General features: G+C 36.4%; 1 protein-coding gene across 2 annotated transcripts in view; it reads right to left on the reverse strand.

Moving 5' to 3' along the window:
* Positions 1 to 290: 290 nt before the first annotated feature.
* The window catches only part of TSP66E_2 (Tetraspanin), a 35,008-nt gene continuing 10,682 nt past the window's right edge, over positions 291 to 24,616 (reverse strand). Inside the window, exons 4-9 of one of the 2 annotated variants that reach the window (XM_051209913.1) lie at positions 23,281 to 23,384; positions 17,792 to 17,866; positions 14,789 to 14,893; positions 12,814 to 12,901; positions 10,939 to 11,126; positions 291 to 3,062 (exon numbers count right to left, since the gene is read on the reverse strand). In XM_051209913.1, coding sequence (XP_051075396.1) covers positions 3,012 to 3,062; positions 10,939 to 11,126; positions 12,814 to 12,901; positions 14,789 to 14,893; positions 17,792 to 17,866; positions 23,281 to 23,384 — 611 coding nt within the window. In that variant the 3' untranslated portion in view covers positions 291 to 3,011. Of the gene's footprint in view, positions 3,063 to 10,938; positions 11,127 to 12,813; positions 12,902 to 14,788; positions 14,894 to 17,791; positions 23,385 to 24,616 lie in introns of both variants that reach the window. The other variant, XM_051209912.1, reaches the window with a different exon arrangement.

The raw sequence follows: 24,616 nt of genomic DNA on the forward strand, positions 1-24,616 counted from the left end.
TGTCCTATATTTAGTTCAATCTAAATTACTATAATGATGTTATTGTCAATGTTTTTGATGGATCAAGTATATAATTAATTACTTCCTAATCAAATATATACAACTAATTACTTTTTTTGGGGTGGGGGGATAATATACTAGACTAGTTCTTGGCATATTGATTATTGTATCATTTGTATCTATGCCATTGAATTCTAATCTCAGATGGCTAATTTAAAAAAATTGTTTTTCTAATGTATAAAATAATTGTAAACAAGAAAAACTTTATTTTGACTTATATTTGAAATGTTCATCACCACCCAAATCAATAACATTTACTTATCACTATGCTGGAACAAACCAGCTTCCAGCTGAAGAGGAAATCAAGAAAAGACGATGGAAATGTATAGGACATATATTACGCAAATAATCAAACTACATCACGAGGCAAACCCTAACTTGGAATCCTGAAGGAAAGTGAAAAAGATGATGGCCATGGAACACATTACGTTGGGAAATAGAAGCAGATATGAAAAGGATGAATAACAACTGGGAAAAGCTAGAAAGGGTTGCCTAGGACAGGGTTGAATGGAGAATGCTGGTGAGCGGCCTATGCTCCCTCACGAGGAGTAACAGGAGTAAGTATGTGTTATAAATTATTGAATCACTAAGCAAAAATCAAAATTAAACTATATCATAATGAGTATCAGAAGGGGCTTTTGTGGATTTTATAGTCATTTCAATAGTTAAGATCATGAGTCAATTGAAGCCAAACCATCATGAAAAACATGGAAGCACTGAACGGTCGTTTCGTTCACGCGCGAGACCGATAGATCCTAGATTCGAATCTCGCGAGGAGGGATCGTGGATGCGCACTTCCGAAGTATACCATTATCCTTAACAAATCTCACTACTAGGTAATTAACTAACTAATTCTCAATCTATTGATTTAGTGGTATCGAATTAAGCTTAAAGACTGAAGTTCATATACTACTTAATTAATTATCACATTGAATAAGCAAACGATTAAACAATTTGAAATTTAAAATAAAACCATTATTAATACGTCCTGCTGCCTATTAGATTTCTAATGGATGTCAACATATGAAATGAATATCAGATGGGTCGTGGATGCGCACTGCTGAGGATTCCCACAAGAGGACGAAACGACCATTCAGTGCTTCCAGGTTTTCAATGGTGGTCTACCTTCAACTGACTCATGATATGAAATTAACTTAATGACAGAAGAGAGTATAGATTAATGTAGCTAAATATCTTTAGAATTTATAAATACTATGTAAGATAATCGGCCATACTATTTGGTTGATATTTTTGCTTTAATTTGTTTTCGTCACGTTATCGCAACTCTCCTACAATCAATTTCGATTATGGTAAAATTTTATTAAGCCCTTCTGTTAACTTACTTAATAGACAATGTTATTCGAACAGTAACAATACGCATATTTCTTCGTACTATTTTGATCACTATCTTGTCTGTATAAACGTGTACGCTTGATCTCTCTAGCTTAAATAACGATCGATGAATCAATCTCTTCCCCATGTATATATGTACTGAAATCCTATTATTAGTCTTTGCTTTGCCTTGCTATGCCCTTATGAGATTTGGCTATAAATTTGACTCTGTATTTGCTCACACACACACACACACATTTGTCTCACTGCTTCAAATTCGCTTGATATGATTGTAGCTTTGTGAATTGTACTATCCGCTAATAAACTGTAGTTGCCTCGTTTTATTGCCTTCTGATTTCAATCACCGTTGAGATTTATATTATAACGGTTATCAAGGTGATTGATTAACAAAGAAAAGTCTATTTATTTTTACTCTAAATTCAGATCACAATATTTTCAAATAAATAAAATCTTTTTTCTATTTCAACAAACAAAATTTATTGATATTCTGATCTATTTTGTTACCTGAATATGAACGAACCAATCAGATTTAAGATAACAGGTCATGAATGTTGGCGCGTAATTCATTCACTCATTTGAACAAATATCATTTTGACATTATAGCTGATGTCATTTCGGTGATGAATGCTCTAACTCTAATTCCTAAATCTAACGTTCAACTGTAAATCCTAGTTCTAATTCCTCACATTAGTCTATAATTCTCTTTTAACTCTAGTAAGTAGGTGGACATTCCAAAGTCATTTGGCATCCATAAATTATAGTTTCACTAATAATTTCACTAGTGACTGACTTCAAGAGATACTCCTGGAGTTCTAGTGAAAATCCGTTACCAGTGGAGTTCAACCAGGTCAATTGTGAGATAGGAACTCACTGAAGACAATGGTGTACGGTGGCGCAACTTCGTGGATTGGTTGAAGTTAGACATTAACGCCGTTGAGTGCCGGCTCAGTGGTCTAGTTGCTTAAGCGCCTGGCGCTAGACTGATAGGTTCTGTGTTCGAATCTCGCGGGGTGCGAGATCGTGGATGCGCACTGTCGAGGAGTCCTATACTAGGACGAAACGGCCGTCCAGTGCTTTCAGGTTTTCCATGGTGGTCTAGCTTCAATGGACTCATGATTCAAATCAGTGAAATTTCTTCTACATAATTGTTTTACAGTCATTCCAGTTTTCAGTTATAAGTTTCACGAAACGGAATAGAAACAATTATTTAGTGCTTCATTGTTATCTAATGATGTACTACAAATGATTTCAAATCATACTGGAGATTATTGTGTTTTGTAATTGTTTAATTACAAGGAATGTTGTTTATTTTGGCAAGCATTTACTTGACAGACATCTTCTTTTAAGATAAAATAACATTTAAAGACTGTAAATTGAATTGAAATGGGTTTTTCAGGCAATCAATAAAGAAGTCAGCTGAAACTACTGCTTTTCATGATGGTCTAAAATTTCGGAAATATTTACCCTTTTTTTCTTAAGAAAGTAACAAATACAGTCAATAGTTGAATTATACAAGTACACTCTTCTTTTTCTCGTTACATGTATGAAAATTATATTTCATTTTGAATAATGTAATGATCGATACTTCCTTGACTCTTTTAAGGATATCCAGTGGTTAGTATCACTGTTGTTCCGATAATCAATAGAAGCTAACAAAAAAAAGAGAACGACAGAAGGAAACTTCTGTGAAGAATTATATGAACACGCAAAGCTTAGAGTACAATATTTATGGAACATGCTAGTATAGTATGAAAAGATATCTAATGAATAAATTCTATATAAAGGCTATCCTTCCAATGAGGGAAAATGTAGGGTGTCGATAATCATAGTAGTAAGAATTAACTATTGAAAACAGTCAGTGGGAAATTCTACATGACCTCAGTTTTGTTGCCGTTGGAACGTTTCAGCAATGAACCCCTATAATCTTCGGGGAACTAATTTCTCTTTTAGGATTCATGACCGTCTAACAGAGATTTACGATCTGAGTTGTTATTACTTAGCTGTCCTGGTTGTGATTAGCCTCCTCTTAAATTGAGATATTTACAAATGATTAATCATTAAGCAGTAAAAAATACTACGTTTGTCTAATTCTTGATCGACAGAATCAAATGACTAGTAACTAGGTAAATGACTAGATAACATTGGTTGCTACACATTTATCCATCAATTATAAACGCAATTTTTAGGTATATAATACTAATTGATATGATACAAATGATAGCCGTAAAGATTACTTTCCGTCTATATGATGTAAGTAACTGAAGAACATGGTATACAACCGGTAAGCTAATAATCATATCATCGTGAATTGCACAATTGTTATAAATAAGTTAATATATTACTCAGTAAATGAGTTACATATGTTGATTATATCAGTTTGAAATTATAGTAATACAAGTTGTATTTATACATTAAGTTATTGATTAATTAATGCACAGTACTACAATGTAGTCTTTACCTTCTTTTATGAATTAAGCTTTATTAGTTTATTGCACAGTTACAACAGTCATAAAATGCAAAACAAATTCATATTTGTCTCCTTTTTATGAAAGTGAAGATTTATTGAAATCAAGAACTGACCAATGTCAGACCACTATTGACAACCTGAACGCACTGGATGGCTGTCTCTTCCTAGCATGGCACTCCTCAGAAGTGAGCATCCACAAAACCTCATCAAAAGTAATCGAACCCAGGATTTTCATTCTTGCGCGCGAACGCTTAACTTGTAGACTGCGGAGTCGGCGCTCTAACTCAATGTCCAACTTGAAGCTAGACGTTGACAACGTTAGATGCCGACACTTTAGTCTACAGGTTAAGCGTTCTTGTGCAAGAATGAAGATTCTGGGTTTGATTAGTCTTGGTGAGGGATTATGGATGCACATTACAATGAAGTTCTCCACTGATACGAAACGACTGTCCAGTGATTCCAGGTTTCCAATGGTAGTCTAACACTGATCAGTTCATAATCTTGATAAAAACTCAACATTCTCCACAATCTTATGCTCAGAAGTAATTTATTGTTTTAAAGAGCTGAAAATGAAACTATTTCTAAAAGATAATCCAAAACACAACGGACTATTTTATCTATTGAACAATAATTGAGCATTCAAAAATGGAATGCTGAACTAATTTTCTACATTTTCCTTATTGAATTTCAAATATTCAGTAGGCGGTTTGCTATGTATATATTCTGATAAACAAATTATTACACATAAGTTTCCATGTAATCTTGTAGGTAAATTACCTAAGTTTTCATATTAAGAAGATAAAAAGTAATACACATATAATAAACGACAATGATTTCACATTTATTCTATATGTGTATGTGTCGATGTTTTCCCTTACTTACATACTTACGCCTGTTACTCCTCGTGAAGGAACATACGCCGCTCACCAGCATTCTCCATCCAACACTGTTCTGGGCAATCTTTTCCAGCTCCTTCCAGTTCTTATTCATCCTTCACATATCTGGTTCTATTTCCCGACATAATGTGTTCTTTGGTCTTCCACTTTTCCGTTTCCCTTCAGGATTCCAAGTTAGGGCTTGCCTCGTGATGCAGTTTGACGATTTGCGTAGTTTGTCTTATCCATTTCCATCGTCTTTTCCTAATTTCTTCTTCAGCTAAGAGCTGGTTTGTTGTCTCCCACAGCATGGTTTTACTGATGGTCTCCGGCCAATGGATGTTAAGTATCATGCGTAGACAACCATTTATAAATACTTGCACCTTCTTGATGATGGTTGTTGTAGTTCTCCAAGTTTGAGCTCCGTACAGTAGAACTGCTTTGACATTCATATTGAAGATTCTCACTTTGGTATTGGTTGAATGTTGTTTTGAGTTCCATATGTTCTTCAACTGTAGGAATGCGACCCTTGCTTTGCCAATCCTCGCCTTTACGTCTGCATGTGATCCTCCTTGTTCATCGATGATGCTTTCCAGGTATGTGAAGGATTCTACATCTTCCAGAGTTTCGCCATCAAGGGTGATTGGATTGCTGTTCTCCGCTTTGAATTTGAGGACCTTGGTTTTCCCTTTGTGTATGCTGAGGCCTACTGATGCAGAGACTGCTGCTACATTGGCTGTCTTCATCTGCATCTTTTCATGTGTATGCGATAGGAGAGCTAGGTCATCTGCGAAGTCCAAATCGTCTAATTGATTCTGAGCTGTCCATTGTATGCCGTGTTTTCCTTCAGATGTCGAGGTCTTCATAATCCAGTCAACCACCAGAAGAAAGAGGATGGGAGAGAGTAGACAGCCTTGTCAGACTCTGGTCCTTACTTGGAATGCATCTGTCAGCTGTCCTCTATGAACGACCTTGCACTGTAGTTCAGCTAGTTGATCTCGAAGTTGGGCGTCTACTGCATCTTTCATCCGGTTCAACAAAGCTCTGTTGGAGACTTTTCCTGGTACTGACATTAGTGTAATGCCTCTGTAGTTTTCACATTTGCTCAGATCTCCTTTCTTTGGAATCTTGATGAGGTGTCCTTCTTTCCAGTCCATTGGCACTTGTTCCTCCTCCCAAATCTTTTTGAATAGAGGGTAAAGCATGCTTGTAGTTACTTCGATGTCTGACTACAGTGCTTCAGCTGGTATGCTGTCTGGTCCTGCTGCTTTCCCGCTCTTGATTTGTCTGATGGCCATTCTGATTTCTTTCGTCGTTGGTGGGTTGACATCTATAGGAAGATCTGTGTACTCTGCTTCAATGTCCGGTGGATTCGTTGGAGCCGGCCTGTTCAGGAGTTCCTCGAAGTATTCTACCCATCTGTTCCACTGTTGTTGAATTTCAGTGATTGGCCTACCTTCTTTGTCGTTGGCCGGTCTCTCTGGTTTACTGTATTTCCCTGCTAGTTTCTTCGTTGTATCGTAAATTTGTTTCATATTTCTTCCCCTTGCAGCTTTTTCCACCGTCGTTGCGAGTTCTTCCACGTATTTCTTCTTGTCGGCTCTTATGCTTTTCTTCACTTGCTTGTTTACTTATATATATTCAGCTTGTGCTTGGACTTTCTCTGTTCGTGTTCGGCTATTGTTAATTGTTTTCCCACTATCAGTTAATTTTGTGATGGTGAAGAAGATTTGTAGCTCACGTGGATGATTTTGATGGAGTTTTGTTCTCTGAGCTAGATGGTTTGTTCGTGGAGCTTTCATCATTCTTCTGAACGACATTATCAGCACAAACTTCAGATAGAAGAAATTCGAACGCTTGAATATGTGTAACTTTTCAACTCAATCACTTAAATGCATAGTGTTACTGGATTTTTTTTCCGATTCTGGACTTTCAAATGTTTATTATTGCATTAAAACACAAACTATAATGTCAGAATTCATTAACAGATACCATAAGGAATAATTTTATAATAATACAACAGCCACAGGAAAACGACAATAACAATTGATGTATTAGATGCTGTTTCATTTCAGTATGACACTCTTCAATAGTGTCCACCCATGACCTATATTTTCTTATTTACTAGTCTGTAATAATGACCTTTGATTAAGAATATGATTCTTTTGTTTTAAATGTTTAACAAGTAAATAACTATGTGAAAAAATTCTTCACATCCCGCCCCCAAAAAAATAAAGTTCATCAAAACAACTTGCTTGTTTCAACAATCAGAAATGATCTATATCACAGTGGGTGAAGATAATACATAATTAGCAGTGAAGGAAGGCAGGGGAAACTAGATTTATTATTATTAATATTGATACTAATAGTACTAATATTACCACTACTACTACTACTACCACTACTACTACTACTCTACTACTACTACTACTACTACTACTACTACTACTACTACTACTACTACTACTACTGCTGCTACTACTGCTGCTGCTGCTGCTGCTGCTGCTGCTGCTGCTGCTGCTGCTGCTGCTGCTGCTGCTGCTGCTGCTGCTGCTGCTGCTGCTGCTGCTGCTGCTGCTGCTGCTGCTGCTGCTGCTGCTGCTGCTGCTGCTGCTGCTGCTGCTGCTGCTGCTGCTGCTGCTGCTGCTGCTGCTGCTGCTGCTGCTGCTGCTGCTGCTGCTGCTGCTGCTGCTGCTGCTGCTGCTGCTGCTGCTGCTGCTGCTGCTGCTGCTGCTGCTGCTGCTGCTGCTGCTGCTGCTGCTGCTGCTGCTGCTGCTGCTGCTGCTGCTGCTGCTGCTGCTGCTGCTGCTGCTGCTGCTGCTGCTGCTGCTGCTGCTGCTGCTGCTGCTGCTGCTGCTGCTGCTGCTGCTGCTGCTGCTGCTGCTGCTGCTGCTGCTGCTGCTGCTGCTGCTGCTGCTGCTGCTGCTGCTGCTGCTGCTGCTGCTGCTGCTGCTGCTGCTGCTGCTGCTGCTGCTGCTGCTGCTGCTGCTGCTGCTGCTGCTGCTGCTGCTGCTGCTGCTGCTGCTGCTGCTGCTGCTGCTGCTGCTGCTGCTGCTGCTGCTGCTGCTGCTGCTGCTGCTGCTGCTGCTGCTGCTGCTGCTGCTGCTGCTGCTGCTGCTGCTGCTGCTGCTGCTGCTGCTGCTGCTGCTGCTGCTGCTGCTGCTGCTGCTGCTGCTGCTGCTGCTGCTGCTGCTGCTGCTGCTGCTGCTGCTGCTGCTGCTGCTGCTGCTGCTGCTGCTGCTGCTGCTGCTGCTGCTGCTGCTGCTGCTGCTGCTGCTGCTGCTGCTGCTGCTGCTGCTGCTGCTGCTGCTGCTGCTGCTGCTGCTGCTGCTGCTGCTGCTGCTGCTGCTGCTGCTGCTGCTGCTGCTGCTGCTGCTGCTGCTGCTGCTGCTGCTGCTGCTGCTGCTGCTGCTGCTGCTGCTGCTGCTGCTGCTGCTGCTGCTGCTGCTGCTGCTGCTGCTGCTGCTGCTGCTGCTGCTGCTGCTGCTGCTGCTGCTGCTGCTGCTGCTGCTGCTGCTACTGCTGCTGCTGCTGCTGCTGCTGCTGCTGCTGCTGCTGCTGCTGCTGCTGCTGCTGCTGCTGCTGCTGCTGCTGCTGCTGCTGCTGCTGCTGCTGCTGCTGCTGCTGCTCTGCTGCTGCTGCTCTGCTGCTGCTGCTGCTGCTGCTGCTGCTGCTGCTGCTGCTGCTCTGCTGCTGCTGCTGCTGCTGCTGCTGCTGCTGCTCTGCTGCTGCTGCTGCTGCTGCTGCCTCTCTCTCTCTGCTCTGCTGCTGCTCTGCTGCTGCTGCTGCTGCTGCTGCTGCTGCTGCTGCTTCCTGCTGCTGCTTCTCTCTCTCTCTCTCTCTCTGCTGCTGCTGCCCTCTGCTGCTGCTGCTGCTGCTGCTCTCTCTGCTCTCTCACTACTACTACTACTACTACTACTACTACTACTACTACTACTACTACTACTACTACTACTACTACTACTACTACTACTACTACTACTACTACTACTACTACCTTTAAACAGATACTGACTGACCAGAAGAATGTTTGGCATTTCTTATCAATGATTTTCATTGTTCAATTATTTTATTTTCATGATATGCAATGAACAACATACAAATTAACATATTTTATTAATTATAAACTATGAAATTCCCGGCGAGACTATAATTTATGGACAAACCAATCAGATTTATGATAACAGGTCTTGGATTTCGGCACGAAATTCATTCATCCATTTGGCTAAATAGCGTCTTGACACTTTAGGTGATGTCAGTTCATGATAAAATCCCTAAATCTAAGCTCTATCTCTGACTATCAACTGTAAATCACAATCTTTATCCTTCACAATGATTTAAATTCTTCATTTAGCTTTAGTCAGTAGGTGGACATTCTCAAGGTCACTAAGGTGTTGCTCAAATGTCATCCATAAATTATATTCTTACCAAAAAGTGTTATCTGTAAGGATGGAAAAGCCCTCGCTTGATCATTTCAACGTGCAGCAATCAGTAAACTTACTCTTGAGAACTAACGAACTTGATCAATATCTAGGATTCACTTTCTACACTTATAAGAGAACATATTCTTACTTGATTAAAACTAAAGGAATGTGGTTAGGAGTTCGATCCAGGACTATTCAATCGACTGTGATCTTTCTGCTAACAGGAATGCTGATCTCTAGATATTTTTTTATCAAATACTTTATAATTTACCAATATTTCTTTGTTTTGAAATCTTTAAAACAGAGAGAAATTTAAGATGAAGTTTGATCGCCATAATTGTCTATACGTTGTAGATTTTACACAACCGTGCATTGGTATTAGTAACAAGATATGACTAAACATTATGTTTTCAGGACTATCAGCTTCTCAGATATTCTTACGCATTTAAACCATTAAAAGTTTATTATTATTATTATTATTATTATTATTATTATTATTATTATTATTATTATTATTACCACTACTCATATGTGATGCACCATAAAAATAACAATTTTGATTTTCGTTTGTATCTTACAGTTTTAACCAAATCGCACTAAGATGAATATTCTATGCATTTTAATAAGGAGATACATTTATCATTAGAGACTTTCAGCCAGTTCAATTGTTGTCACATATAGATGATATTATTATGTGTTCATAAATTACGTGCTCAATAACTAATAGGTTGAAATTTTAGGTAGTAGTCGATCTAATCGAAGGTAACATAGATGCTCATTGATGACAATGACTGATAGAGGAAGTATAAACCACAAGTTAATCAAAGTCTTCAATAGTAAAATATTGTATTCCCATTGACTGATATGGTATTTATATGAAGATTGAAATGAATTGATTTTGATGTCATCCAAATTTATCATTGTTCACTATTCAGGATTATTGAACTAGTGAAATAGCTTTACAATTGGTTGATCACTGGGTGGTGATCAGTGTCATATATGTCAGGTCCTTCTTATTGCACATCGAATACTATCGACCAAGTTGCAATGTGGTCACTAGTCTAGGTGACTCGACATTGCGTCACTATGTTGTGATAAGATGGTTGTTGAAGGCAGTCAGCTGGAAACCCTGGGTTTAGGTTTCGTGCTAGTCGACACTCTTCAGCAAGGTTCACCTGTGATTTTGAAGGAACTGACGCTCCCTGACAGATTTGATCTCGTGTCACTCAGCTTTACAGTCAGAGACGGATAGCTTAGTGGTAACGTCTCTGACTGTGAAGCTGGGTGACACGAGATCGAATCCATCAGGGAGCGTCAGTTCCTTCAAGATCACAGGTGAGCCTTGCTGACGAGTGTCAATTAGCACGAAACCTAAACCCAGGGTTTCCAGCTGACTGCCTTCAACAACCATCTTATAGTGAAATAACTCTCCACTTCTCTGTGTTTATAAATGCTTCTCCAAATGATTTCAGTTCATAATGAAAATTTTTTTACACAAAAATACTAATTACCTAATTGTTTACTCTCTACTATGCCACTTCGTCAAAGTTCAATCGAAAGGACAAAGTAGCAACTTGTTGAAATCTCAATGAGAGGGCAGAAAACGTTTGAGATTCGAGAAATCACAGTTTCCAAATTAGATATAAGACAATTAATATCACTGAATAACTTATCACTAATCCATAATTCTTATTATAACTACAGTTTAACATGGTGATTAAAATGCCTTATCTTGTTTATCATACAATTATATACTTACTTGGAATAAAATTACAACTAATCCACAAATCACAATCATTCCACCATAGAAGCCAATTATCTGTCGTAGTTTCACCCAACAACCTTCATGAATATTTGAATTCTTAATGTTAAATTCTCCCGGACATGTTGGATCAAGAACGACAAATTTAGCATCCATTTTACAACATGGAATAGGATATTTCAAATCTATCATTGTCAAAAAGAAATTATATCAAACAGTTAATTTCTAAAAATATCTATTTCCTCCTTACAGTTTCAATATGAAGCTATATGAATGTAAGACTGAGAGTTTGCATAGCAAATTGCTTTACTGAATAGTTCAGAGAACACAATTTATTCATTTTGTATTGTTTGTTTCAATCTTCCTGTAAGTGGATAACGCGATGGCATTTGAAGCAAACGGTACTGAGTTTGAGTCTTAGGGTGAACATCAACTCCATCGTGCAGGTACATCTAGCCGACCAATCCCAAATAGGACGACACGCACGTCCTGGATTCCGTTGCTAGCCACCTTTCATCATGACACAATTTATTGTTTTTATATTTACCGCTCTTAGTTAACAATTTTGGGTAGTTATTTATTATCAAAATATGTATTCATAACATTTGGAATATTTTATTATTTGAAATCTAAAATTAACGTACAGGTTAGTAAAATATTTTAATGGTGTCATATTAGTAGTTTACCGGAAATTTTCTAATAGTTTGAAGGGAATTTTCTGCATAAACTCACATAGGCTGGAAGGCCATTGATAACTAGGTGTCCTAGTTTACTATTTCCTAATGTTACATACTCGTAACGCTATACAATGTTGACTCTATGACTTTATTGATTGAACTCCCGGATTTTAGCCACAATTGAGCCGTTAGACTCTGACATACATCATACTGCTTGTGAAACGAAATCTCATCATTTAGGAACATTTCAAATCATCATGTTAGTTAGGGTTTGCATAAAACTGTCATTTACAATAGGTCATGTAGTAATTAATCTACCTTTGTATACAGATCACTTGAACGAACCCCTTGTTAGTGAGCAATAATCACAAAAATGGACAATCATGAATTTATAATAATCTTGACTATCATAACCCAGTAGTCTAGTAGATAACAGTATGAAGTTTAAAGAAATATTTACTGAATCTCGGTTGCATTATAAATATCACCAAAGAGGTGAAAGCACACTAACTGATGGATGAGTTCAAAACAGGGTGAAACGTGCATTCAAGATTATTTGTCTTTGACATAATTTACTGATACTTGATATGAATCATTCAGACTGTGGAATAACTTCTATGCCATTCAATAGTGACTTTCAACCCTAAATGCAAAAATAATCAGTCAAGGATAATTTTTTCTCAAAAGAAATCTACATAAAAATTGGGACACTTAACTTATACTTGAAGTTTACGCTGATGATGTTGTTCACAAAAATGATGAAAGCTTCATGACCAAACCATACAACTTAGAGAACAAAATTCCGTCAAACTCATCCATATGAACTACAAATCACCGTCCTAACATGAAATTCAGCTTACAGCCATCATTATAAAGACTTTGTTGAACAACTCAATTCCATCGTTTGAAAATCAATGTATTAAACGAACGTTTATTTCAATGGTTGAGATTATGAGTCAATTGAAGCTAGAAACCTGGAATCACTGGACAGCCGTTTCGTTCTATTGTGAGACTCCTAACTAGCAGTGTGCATCCAAGATCCCGCCTCGCGAGATTCGGACCCAGGATCTATCAGTCTCGTGAGCGAGCGCTTATTCACTAGATGTTAATTTTAAATATAACCACAAATCTTATGTAACATATGTTTTCTAGAAATTTTTGATTTGATATTATAGACCATTAATTATGAACATACCGAAATTTTGTTCATTAAAAAGTACTTTTCTTTGAAAATTAGGTGAATCATCAAAATCAGATCCATTCAATAATCCACAACAATTTAGCTGGAATAAGATTGTAAAAGATTACATTCGATTCTATCTAAAACAAATTTAAATACTGTTAGAATAATTGAATCATAATTACAAAGTTGATTGATTACATCAATTGGAGTAATGTTTACACTGTTTTTTTTTACAAATCAATCCATAAAAATGACTACTGATAAACTACTTATCCGTCTATCTATATTTCATTTCCCATCGTGGACTGGTTGAAGTTAGACGTTGAGTGCCGGCTCAGTGGTCTAGTTGGTTAAGCGCCTAGCGCGAACTTGATGGGTCCTGGGTTCGAATCCCGCGGGGTCGTGGATGAGGGTGAGGATGAGGAGTCCCATACTAGGACGAAACAGCCGTCCAGTGCTTCCAGGTTTCCCATGGTGGTCAAGCCTCAATTGACTCATGATTTCAACAAGTACTATTACAATTTCTTGAAGATTCTTCATCATTCTTATGCACTGATTAAAATCAGTTTAAAGTTAAGAGTGAGTGTGTTGTGTGCTACTGATGTCGATAGATATAAGTAGTATGTATCATCAATTGAAAGTGAAATACCAGACAGCAGAAGGTTAAGAAGACCAAAGAAAAGAGAATGAGAACAAAAAATGACTGATGTGGAAATGAAGAAACAATCAAATCACAGACGATTGATTGGCATTTTGCAAATGAAGTATTTATTGTATGGTTCTCAGATTTTACTAAGAGATTCTGTAACTTTTTATTCACATACATTTGGTTCTCCCCACCTGTGTTCTCGTTCATTACATGAGTGCCTTCAATATGGAGTTAATTTTGTCATGGTTATTTCTTGATAAACTGTCTTACCTATATGTTTCTTGAGCAAAGATGGTTGATGACTAGCTCTAGAATCCAGGACACTTATTTAGTTTTATTTAGGAGTCGTCAGTTGGATGTAGTTGCATCTCAGAATTGATGTTTACTCTTAGACTTGAACATATTACTGTTCACTTCAAACATCATTGAGTCATCCACCTAGCTAATGAGTCCAGATAACCATTGCCTTGTGTAATGAGGTTAATTTTAAATCATATGTATTGGTTATTTGAATCTTCCCATTGATTTTTATTACTTCAATCGCAACAGCTTTATGTTGAGCTGAATGGTTGATTTGACGGTTAACAGAATATACCGCTCAGCAACGGACAACGTTTTAAAAAAAATGAAGTTCATGCATCACCGAAATTTCAAACAATGAATAAATGATCCTATCAAATCCCAAAATGTTTACCAATCTACTTATATGTGCATGGACTCGCATACATTGAGAGAAGTAATAACAATAAATGGTGGTTAAGTATGTATTTGTTTACAAAACCAATACCCATGATATTTCGGTAAACAATAGATTATAAAAGTCTACTTGACAAATATCTATTATTATCAGGAGGGGTTTGGTGGATATTATAGTAGTTCTTAGTTGAGATGAGTCAAATGAAAACACTGGTGGGTATGTCGCCCAATTTCGTGAATTAGCTGAAGTTAGACATTAACACCGTTGGATGTCGACCGACTCAGTGGTCTAGAGGTTAAGCACTCGCTTACGAGACTGATATGTCTTAGGTTCGAATCTCGCGAGACGAGATCGTGGATGCGCATTGCTGAGGAATCTCACAATAGGACGAAATGACCGTCCAATGCTTCCAGGTTTTCGATGATGGTCTAACTTCACTTGACTCACGATCTCAACTAATAAAATATCTATTATCATATACATATTTATGAAGTTTGTAAACTGAACTAGAAACTGCTTACATAGTAGAAGTAAATTACTACAACTAATTGAAGTTTAGCAGTCCAAACCTTTCAATTTGTATTTTCAATAGACTATTTACATCAAATCCAAATATACATTTAGTATTAGTAGAAACTTACAGTTGGCATAATAACTGAATATATTATACTATCAGTATTATTAGAACCAATTGAATGATAATTTCTCAGTGAGTTATGAGCAATTTTTCTAGCTAACTTGAATATCTAATTTCATAAAGTAGAAACATAAAATAATTTTAAGTTGTTAAGAAAAATGTATTAATGGCGAGATTATAATTTATGGACGAACCAATCACGTATAAGATAACAGGTCTCAAATTTTGGCGCGAAACTCACTCATCCATTTTTGGATAAATAGAGTTTCGGCATTATAGATGATGTCCGTTTGTGATGAAAACCTAAAATCTAATTCCTAACCTTAACTATCATCTGTAAATCATAATTCGAACTTCTCACACTAATTTATAACCCTCATTTGGTCCTAGTTATTAAGTGTACACTCTCAAGGTCAGTTTAGCATTGCTCAAAGGTCGTTCATAAATTATAATCTCACCATATGAACAAAAATAATTTTTTTCCATCTAAAAAATTTCTCCTCAGGTCCTTCAATGAAAACGGCCAAATTTAAGGAAAATACTTTGTTTTACTCATAACCCATAAGAAATCAGGATTGTTAGTGAATCGGAGAATCGTCAATTTATATGCTATTGATATATCTATATAATTGTACAGTTTGATAATGAATTCCTTTGAAGGAGATCGATTCGGGAAGGTTCATGTTTATTTTTTAGTGTTTGAATGGGATCTATGACAGTTGAACTTGAAGAGAATTCATGGAAAATAATATTCTTCATTCATGTATGTGTTTCAAAATAATGAAAATTCTTAGAATTTTAAAACTAGACCTGTTAATGAATACACAGCTTTTGGATTTTGCTAACTTACGTCACCTATAGCGAAGGTAAGATATCTGTTTACCAATTAAAGGACGAGTATACTATGCGGTAGTTCGTTCTGTTTTACTTTACGGCAGCGAAACATGTCCATTAAGAGCAGAAGATACTCGTAAGCTACTAGTAATTTGATCACAGATGTCTTAAAAATATTGCTTGCATCTGCTGGGATAACCGGGTAAGTAATCGTAAGGTTAGACGCAGAGTATTAGGTAAGGTTTTAAATCTTCATCGACTAAGATGTTTGGGTCACGTGTTACGTATGCCTCAACTCCGACTACTACAACGCGCAATGCTGACTAGTGTTGGGGTTGGATGGAAGAAAGTTAGGGGCATCAATGCTTGGTATCCCTAACTTCTAGTCTTAGCTATATTGGTAGATGCAGACTACATGGTTGAAGTTCATCTAATTATCTTAATCAATGGTTGGAGACTGTGTGACATGGCTAAGAATCAATCACAATAGCGTAAGTGTATACTCTTTGTCTTCCCTCAAACTGTAAGATTAAAATTGCTTTATATCTTTCTACCAACTAATTCCTTCTTCCTGTACTATGTCCTTATATGCAATCTTTCTTTAATAAATTATTACCATTGAAGTGACTACATTGATGAATTTGGTGCTCCTCTTGTTGTGCTAATGAGGTGTGGCAACTTGGACCTATGCAGATATGTGCCTGGTCCTACATTGTAGCTGACTGACTGCTGTAAAATCAATAAAAACGATGAACCATTGAAGGATAGTTTGTTCTTACGTTCAAGCCTTTCGAAAATTTGCATCCGTCACTCCATTCACACATAAGACCTAACTCGAGTTTTTCAGTTATGTGGCTTAGCTAAATCTAATGGCTGGTAGTTTCAGCTTTATTATGGGGGTTGTGGAGACTAATTCAATGTGTAGGTAATATTCTTCACAGACTGATAACAGTTGGGGTTGCCTTGGAAACCACGGATCACGGGATGGTAATTTCATCTTACTATTGGACTACACATTAGTTATTATCCATGATATTAGATGATTGTTCGGTTATACCATGATTTGACTGTAGATTAATTACGAATTTCTTATTTACTATACGTTTGACGTGTAATACTGAAAGAGGAACCATGATAATCTCAAAATCTAAACGATTAATATCCTGACTACATTTTTAGTGCAGTATTAACTGAATCGAGTTCGAAAACACTGTTAAATTATCAGTATAGGGCTATCGAGATTATTAAGTTTCACCGAGATTATGAACCGATTAACATTCGATCAACATTGAGAACCTGGAAGCATTGGACGGCCATTTCGTCCTAGTATGGCACTCTATCAAGAAGCCGTGACCAGTGAACTCTAATCCGTGTCGGGTGGGAGGCAGTTACTCATCAAATATAGTCGATCCATATCGTGAGCTGATTGAAGTTAGACTTTAAGACTGTTGTATCCTGACTCAGTGGTCTATAAGTTAAGCGTTCGGGCGCAAGAATGATGATCCTGGGTTCTATTACCTTTGGTGATGTTTTTTGGATGCTCACTTCTGAGGAGTGACATATAAGAACGAGACGGCCATCTAATGCTTCCAGGTTTTCAATGATGTTGGAATGTTTATCGGTTCATGATTTCAATGGAACTTATTTGGTCAGTTGATTCATTAATAGTTATACCACATGAGCTTGTTTTTCTTAAATTCGATCACAGAATATCATCAAAACTAGTATCTAATGAAAATAAGTTTAGAGAAGTCTCTTTACTGATAAATGATTTTGAAGTTATAGTTGCATCAGTACTAAATTCGGATTCAATGTATCATTCTGTGAATTAGTGTCATTTATGATAATGTGTTTTATGTCTGATTAAGTGGACATAAGTGAATTCACAATGCTAATGTTTTATAATAAAACTGATATTAAATTCTACTATATCAATGAACACTAGAGTGTTGCTTTCTCAGCTACCTAATTATGTCAGGTATTATTTGTATAGGTGACTTAATATTAACTAGAAGATTGTATTTCCTAGTTCTTGATATTCAGGACTGAATTTGCTTATCGTTTTCCATATAAAATACAAAGATATAATCAGTTTGTCTTTCTAGGTATGCTTAAAGTATTTAATTATTTCGCATTAGTTTAATGAATGAACATTAAGTAAAGTTGAACTTACTGATTCACGATCGGTGTAATAAAAACTCATTGCAGTAGTCTCAATGATGACCAGTACCACAAGTAACCCAATGTACTATAAAATAAAAAACATAATTATCTTTTATTAAAATATTCGGATTTGAATAAGCATATTTTTAATGAAAGTTTTAAGATCAATCTTTTGTGAATATTTCAAGAATGGGACAATTTGTGATCTGCATGGTCAATTACATCTGAAGTCTGTAGTGGCTTAGCTTCGTTAATCGACCACCACGATAACCATTATTATATAAATCTGGTGTTTAAAATCAGAAGGCAATAAGAAGAGGCAACTACAGTTTATTAGCGGATAACAAAGCTACAAACAAATCAAGCGAATATGAAGCAGAGAGGCGAATTTATAGTCGAATCGAATAAGGCACAGCTAAGCAAGGCAAAGGTTAATAATAGGATTCGAGTACATATATACATGGGGAAGAGGCTGAACATCGAGTGATATTTAAGCCATCAACATTTTAGCTAGAGTCTGTCATGCGACCAAGCGTACACGTTTATACAGACAAGATAGTGATCATAATAGTACAAAGAAATATGCGATTTGTTACTATTTGAATAACACTGTCGGTTAAGTTAGTTGATAGAAGGGCTTAACCATGATCAAAATCGATTAATTATAACATTGATTGACGAGTGTGCACTGACATAAATTGAAAGGTGAAAAAACATGCTGTCTACTGAACCATGATTCATTGACATTGTTAAATGTATGAGTTATTTTCATGTCCTGATAAGCATAAGGAATGGTAACTTTTGGGATCCATTTGTGTACCAATACTATACGTATATTTTTATCGTATAATTGGCAAATAACTAAACTATTCATATTCGTGTTCCTCATATTATGGGCTTTATTTCGACCTATTTATTTTGAACTATTGTTATGCGACTTACCATTCTTGAATTATGCCCTGGGAGAACCAGTTCCTTCAGGATTACAAGTACACCTTGCTGACAAGTGTCAAGTAACATGAAACCCGGGTCCAGGGTTCCCTGTCGACTACCTCCAACCACCATCTAATCTCACAATAGTGCACGCGATGTCGAGTCACCTACGCTGGTGGCCACATTGCAACATGGTCGATAGCATTCGATCTGCACTAATAAGGACTAGACACGCAACCAATTGTGATTACATCTCAGTCCTACAGGAGGTCGGTCGCGGCTCAGATAGCTCAGTGGTAACGTCTCTGACTGTGAAGCTGGGTGACACGAGATCGAACCCGCCAGGGCGCACCAGTTCCCTCAAGTTTAGAGATACACCTTGCTGACAAGTGCCAAGCAGCACTAAACCGGGGTCCAGGGTTTCCTGTCGACTACCTCCAGCCATCATCTAACCTGTCTGCCAATTACTACCCCCCTTGTTCACAGCCACATTTAGCTAAATCTTGTACAAATGTTATTTCATATTTTATGGTACGGTGTGGTCTATCTGGTTGGTATATAAACCCAGTATGCTTGAAATAAGTGATTCATATTGCAGAGGCTGAGATAAGTGTTCTGGACTTAACTGGCTGGGATAGGCACGAAACAGGACCAATAAGTACTCTAGACTGCTCTTACGGGTTTTATGCGTCGTTGGTCCGATCTATAATCCCCTGCTCTCTAATTGGCTGTAGCATTATGTTTACATTAACAGGGCACACAGACCACAAGTTATAACAGTTATTTAGTCCGGAGTTGGATTACATGTATATGGTAATGTATGAACTTGAGAAGTTTCTAGTCAGATAGAGCTACTCAGTACTTTATTAGTTTCCAATAATCTTTGCAGTTATTGTTAATTTGTTCAATAGTTAAAGTAATTAAAATGTTATTTATCAATGTATTTTCCAAGAGAAACTTTTCGAATTAGTAAAGCTCTTATTAACGAAGGGTATTTAATGAACAGCTTGAACTATACTTAAAATGCGTGGAAATAGAGTTTTCTGAAGGAAAACATCTTTAGCCATTCCTTTTTAACATTAAATTCATAGTATATGAATTAATTCAATTCTACCGATTACGTTGTCCAGAAAGAAGATGAAAATTTCATGATTAGATCATCCAGATCAGAAAATCGAACACATAGACAATGAAAATACCATTAGACAGGCTCTTATAAATTGTAAATTTACCGTCAGTTCACTTCTTATATGACATGAAATAACTCCGAATCCGATTTCTAGCTTAACACTACACTTTAACTGAATGATAATCCATTTTTTACTGTATTACTCTTTTTTCAAGAAAGAGTCTATTTAACACAATGGTACTTAATGTTTTTTCATACACTCTCTTAATATACACTTAAAGGTTTAATATAATTAATTCCCTTTATGAATTTAAATAAAGCCAGAACAAACATTGATGCAGAATAATATGAATTCCCAATATAAAGGTTGTGGAGATTATTAACTTTTTGATTGAGATCATGAACCAATTGATGTCAGACCACCGTTGGAAACTTGGAACCACTGAACGGCCGTTCCGTCCTATTGTGGGACACCTCAGCAGCGCGCATCCACGGTCCCGCTCGCGAGGTTCGAAGTCAAGGCCTTCGGTCTCGCGCACCAACGCCTAATTTACTGGACCACTGAACCGGCATGCAATGGTGTTAGTGTCTAACATCAATTGGTACATGATCTCAATCAAAAATTTAATATCAATTCATTATATTTCGTGGTTATTTGGTGTTAGAATCAAGGAAACATTAAGGATGGGTGATGTAATAGTTGAGTGAAGTTTAGGGACATAAGATGAATTATGTGAAAATTTGAGAGGTAATGAAGGGTTTACATAAGATTAATAGAATTAAAAAACTGGTAAGATGGGTTACGTAATAATTGAATAGGATTTGAAGGCTTCACATAATTTAAGAGAATCAAGTGAGTGGAAATGTATGAGTGAAGGGGTGGTTTGAGGATTCGGTAATGGAAGAGAAATATAACAAAATAAAACTAATGACTAAAAATAATTGAATTACCAGGGTAGTAATTCCATGAATCGTATGTAAGCCCTTCATTACCTCTCAAATTTTCACATAATTTATCTTATGTCCCTAAACTTCACTCAACTATTAAATCATCCATCCTCAATATTCCTTTAATTCTAACACCAAATAACCACGAAATATAATGAATTCATATTATTCTGCATCAATGTTCGTTCTGGCTTTATACTAACTTACAGCTTTACCTGTAATGATTATTGTAGCTCATAACTTTATTCTAAATAGAAGTTTATTGATAAAAATTGACAAGTCAAATGAAATATTAGTGGATTAACATATCCAATTACTTCACTTAATCACTTACCGCATGTTATGACTGGATTTAAGTTTAACAACTAAAAATATAAGTATCATCGTCAAATTTGTCATTCACTAAATAATAAGTAAAATATTGAACTAATATTACATTTAGCGATAAAAGTGTTTGGCTTAAAATGAAGTAGATAATTATATAGTGAGAGGCCGTGACCAGTGGAGCTCAATCGGATCTGTTATAAGGTAGTAACTCACTGATGACAATGGTGGACTGTGGCGCAATTCCGTAAATTGGTTGGTGTTAGACATTAACACCGTTGGATGTCGGCTCAGTGATCTAGAGATTATGCATTCGCACGCGAAACGGGACGGAATCGCCGGTGCGCACTGCTGAGGAGTCCCATGCTAGGATGAAACGGCTGTGCAGTGCTCCCAGGTTTTCCATGGTTATCTAGCTTCAGTTAACTCATGAATTCATTCGTTATATTACTACAATCTCCACAAAGCCCCTCTTTGATTAAAATAATTCTTTCTTCTTACTGTCTAATTTATGTAAGTTTTTGAAATATTAGATGTATTTAGTTACACATTTCGTATCTGTGCAGTTGGTTAGTTATGTGGTGTATGGTACTTATGTTGACAGATATAAGTAGTATGTAACACTAATTAGAAGTCGAATGCCTGGCAATAGAAGGTTCAGAAGATCGAATTGAAGAGAACAGAAATGTAAACAGATAGTACTTGTAATAAGAACAGGAATGAAATAATGATGACGTTTTTAACAGACAACTGATGGAAGATATGCTAATGAAGTATTTAATGTATGATTTTCCAGATTTCACTAAGATACTCTATAATTTTGCATTAAACGATAAGTTGATCTTCCTCATCTAATTTCTCGTTCATAACAGTTTTAGATAAGTGCAATTTTCATCACTAAGATCTATAGGCAAAAGAATAATTCAAAACAGTAAAACATTGAATGTCTGTATTGTCCTAATCTACAATTACTAGTGGTAGTAGCCACCAATGTTTTCAAAGAAAGTCGAATAAAGAAAGTTCAAGTCTCAATCGTTAAATATGAACTAAGTATAAATGGTGATGTTTCACATTGTATGTTTATTTGTTAAAACATATTTTAATTACTTCGTTTAGAAAGTTTAAATCTCAAGTAACATTCACATAGATTAATGTATGTCATCTTTTCTCTACGATTATCTAAGACTCAGTAAAATGTATCACCAAAATATACTTCCTCCAAATTTGTATAATCTCACCACAATACTAATAAGTAACAAATAGATTTTCACAACATTTCCATATTCACACCTTATTTTTTTCAGTATGGGAAGTTGTGGAGATTGTAATATTTTAACAGTTCAATTCATGAGTCAATCTAAGCTGGAACACCACTGAAAACCTGGAAGCACTAGACGGCTGTTTCAACCCAGCATGACCACGCGCGCGGAGCTCGAACCCAGGACCTTCGATGTTGCATACAAACGACTTGCCTTTAGACCGTTGGGCTGGCATCCAGTTTTCTGAGGTGAATAACTGTCTCTTATTTTTATTCATTTGACCGTGTTAAGTTGATTACTTTCAACTTGTTTTTATTTCACTCTAACCGTTTGTTGTTGATTTCATGACTTTAAAAGTGACTTTAACTAACATTTGCTTAATCTAGTACTGTGGTGCGTGCTACTTATATTGATATAAGTAGTATATGACGCAAGTCAGGAATGCAATGTCTGGCAGCGGAAGATAGAGAAGATCAAGAAAGGAAGAGCGGGAATAGAAATGCAAGAACAACGAAGTTCGAGACAATTATTGAACATTTTGCAAGTTAAGTATTATAGTATGGTTTTTCTATTTTACCAAGTAACTCTGTAATTCTGTGTTAAATATAATTCGGTTGTCCCCACCCGTGTGCTCCTTCAGTACAGTACCACTATAAGTGACCTTACACTCCTGGATACCAAGAAAGTCTTTTGGTATTTATTGATCATCATTTGTGTTTACTTAAATGAAACTGATTACTTGTGATTCCAGCTTTGATTGTTTTGTAAGATTTTAAATTCTGAAAGTTTTCTATAATCCATATTTGAAATGATGACTTATGCTTGAAAGAATTTCGGTCAGAATTCAATTATTTTCATATTGCAAACAATAGAATTATTTTTTCAAATAATTAATTTCAAACATACCACTCTAAGGCAAAGAATACTCTTACAACATGCTCCACAGAAACCGAATAAACAAATACCCAAGGAAACTAATCCTAATATGAATAAAAGGAGACCGAATGGACCTGGAAATGTTTGAAAAAAATTGGAAACATCATGAAAGACAAATTTTCATTGATAAAACAATCTGTGAAAAAATAGTTTTTTAAGAACATTAGTTAGTATGTATGTTTTAATTCAGCTAATTTTGGTGACCAACCATTTAGATATGAGAAATACACAAATGAATGTAAGTCAATAACATGTATTTGTACATGTATATAAGGAGGTATCCTAGTTACCGATTCATCATTTGAATTGTTTTAGATAACTTTGTTGTATGACCACGTTGAATGCAAAAAAAAATTCGCTCAAAACTGAGCACATAAATTAGTACTTGATGAAGGAGCGATATTGTGGTGTGGGTTACTTAATCCATATAAGTAGTATATAACGGTGGTCAGGCATAGAATATATTTCAGTAGAAGATTGATAAGGAAAGGACGGAAACGGAACGCATTTCGTGTGAAAATGCATGAACAATGAAATGTGAGGCAATAGACTGATATTTGCAAAAGGAACAGTGAAGTTTGAGACGATGGATTGATAGTTTGCAAATTAACGATTTACTATATGGTTCTCAGATTTTATTGACATGATTTATAATGTCGTATCAAATGCAATTGATTGTCCCCACTCGTGTTCTCGTTCGCTACAATATTACTACTTCATATTACTGTCCATATATGCTAGACTACATGCTACATTTATTTTTAGTTGATTCATCATAATTTATACTCGTCCGTACCATAATTTTTGAAACTTAATGATTGATTCACTTGGTGTTGTTTTACTTGTATTTTCTCATTGTTATTTAGGATTGCAATTGATCAGTGTAGGAAGCAACTTCCTACAAGTGTAACTCTAAGCTAACCTCTAGACTCTCGAGCACAGAGTCTTGGTTTAGCCAAAGTCAGAACAAGTAAGCTATTTGGTTTGAAAAACTTTATCTGTTTCTAAAACATAAATTAACACCGTTAGTATACAAAACAAACAGTACAGTCTATTAACACAGGGAAAAACAGAGACATAAGTAACATACCGAACAGTAACTAGAGCATAGAAAAAATGAGTCAACAAGGCAAATATTGTTTTATAATGAACATAAAATTGTGATTGGTGAATAAACAATATATAGTTATACAAAGTCAAAGAAAGTTAATGTGGTGGTGGGCGTTTCACTTCATCATTGGTGAGTTCGTTTATCGATCAAACTTTACAATCAGTCTCATGTTGGCATATGTGCATCCTGTGAGGA

The sequence above is a fragment of the Schistosoma haematobium genome, chromosome 1 (genome assembly GCF_000699445.3).
Source record: "Schistosoma haematobium chromosome 1, whole genome shotgun sequence".
Taxonomy (NCBI): Eukaryota; Metazoa; Platyhelminthes; class Trematoda; order Strigeidida; family Schistosomatidae; genus Schistosoma; species Schistosoma haematobium.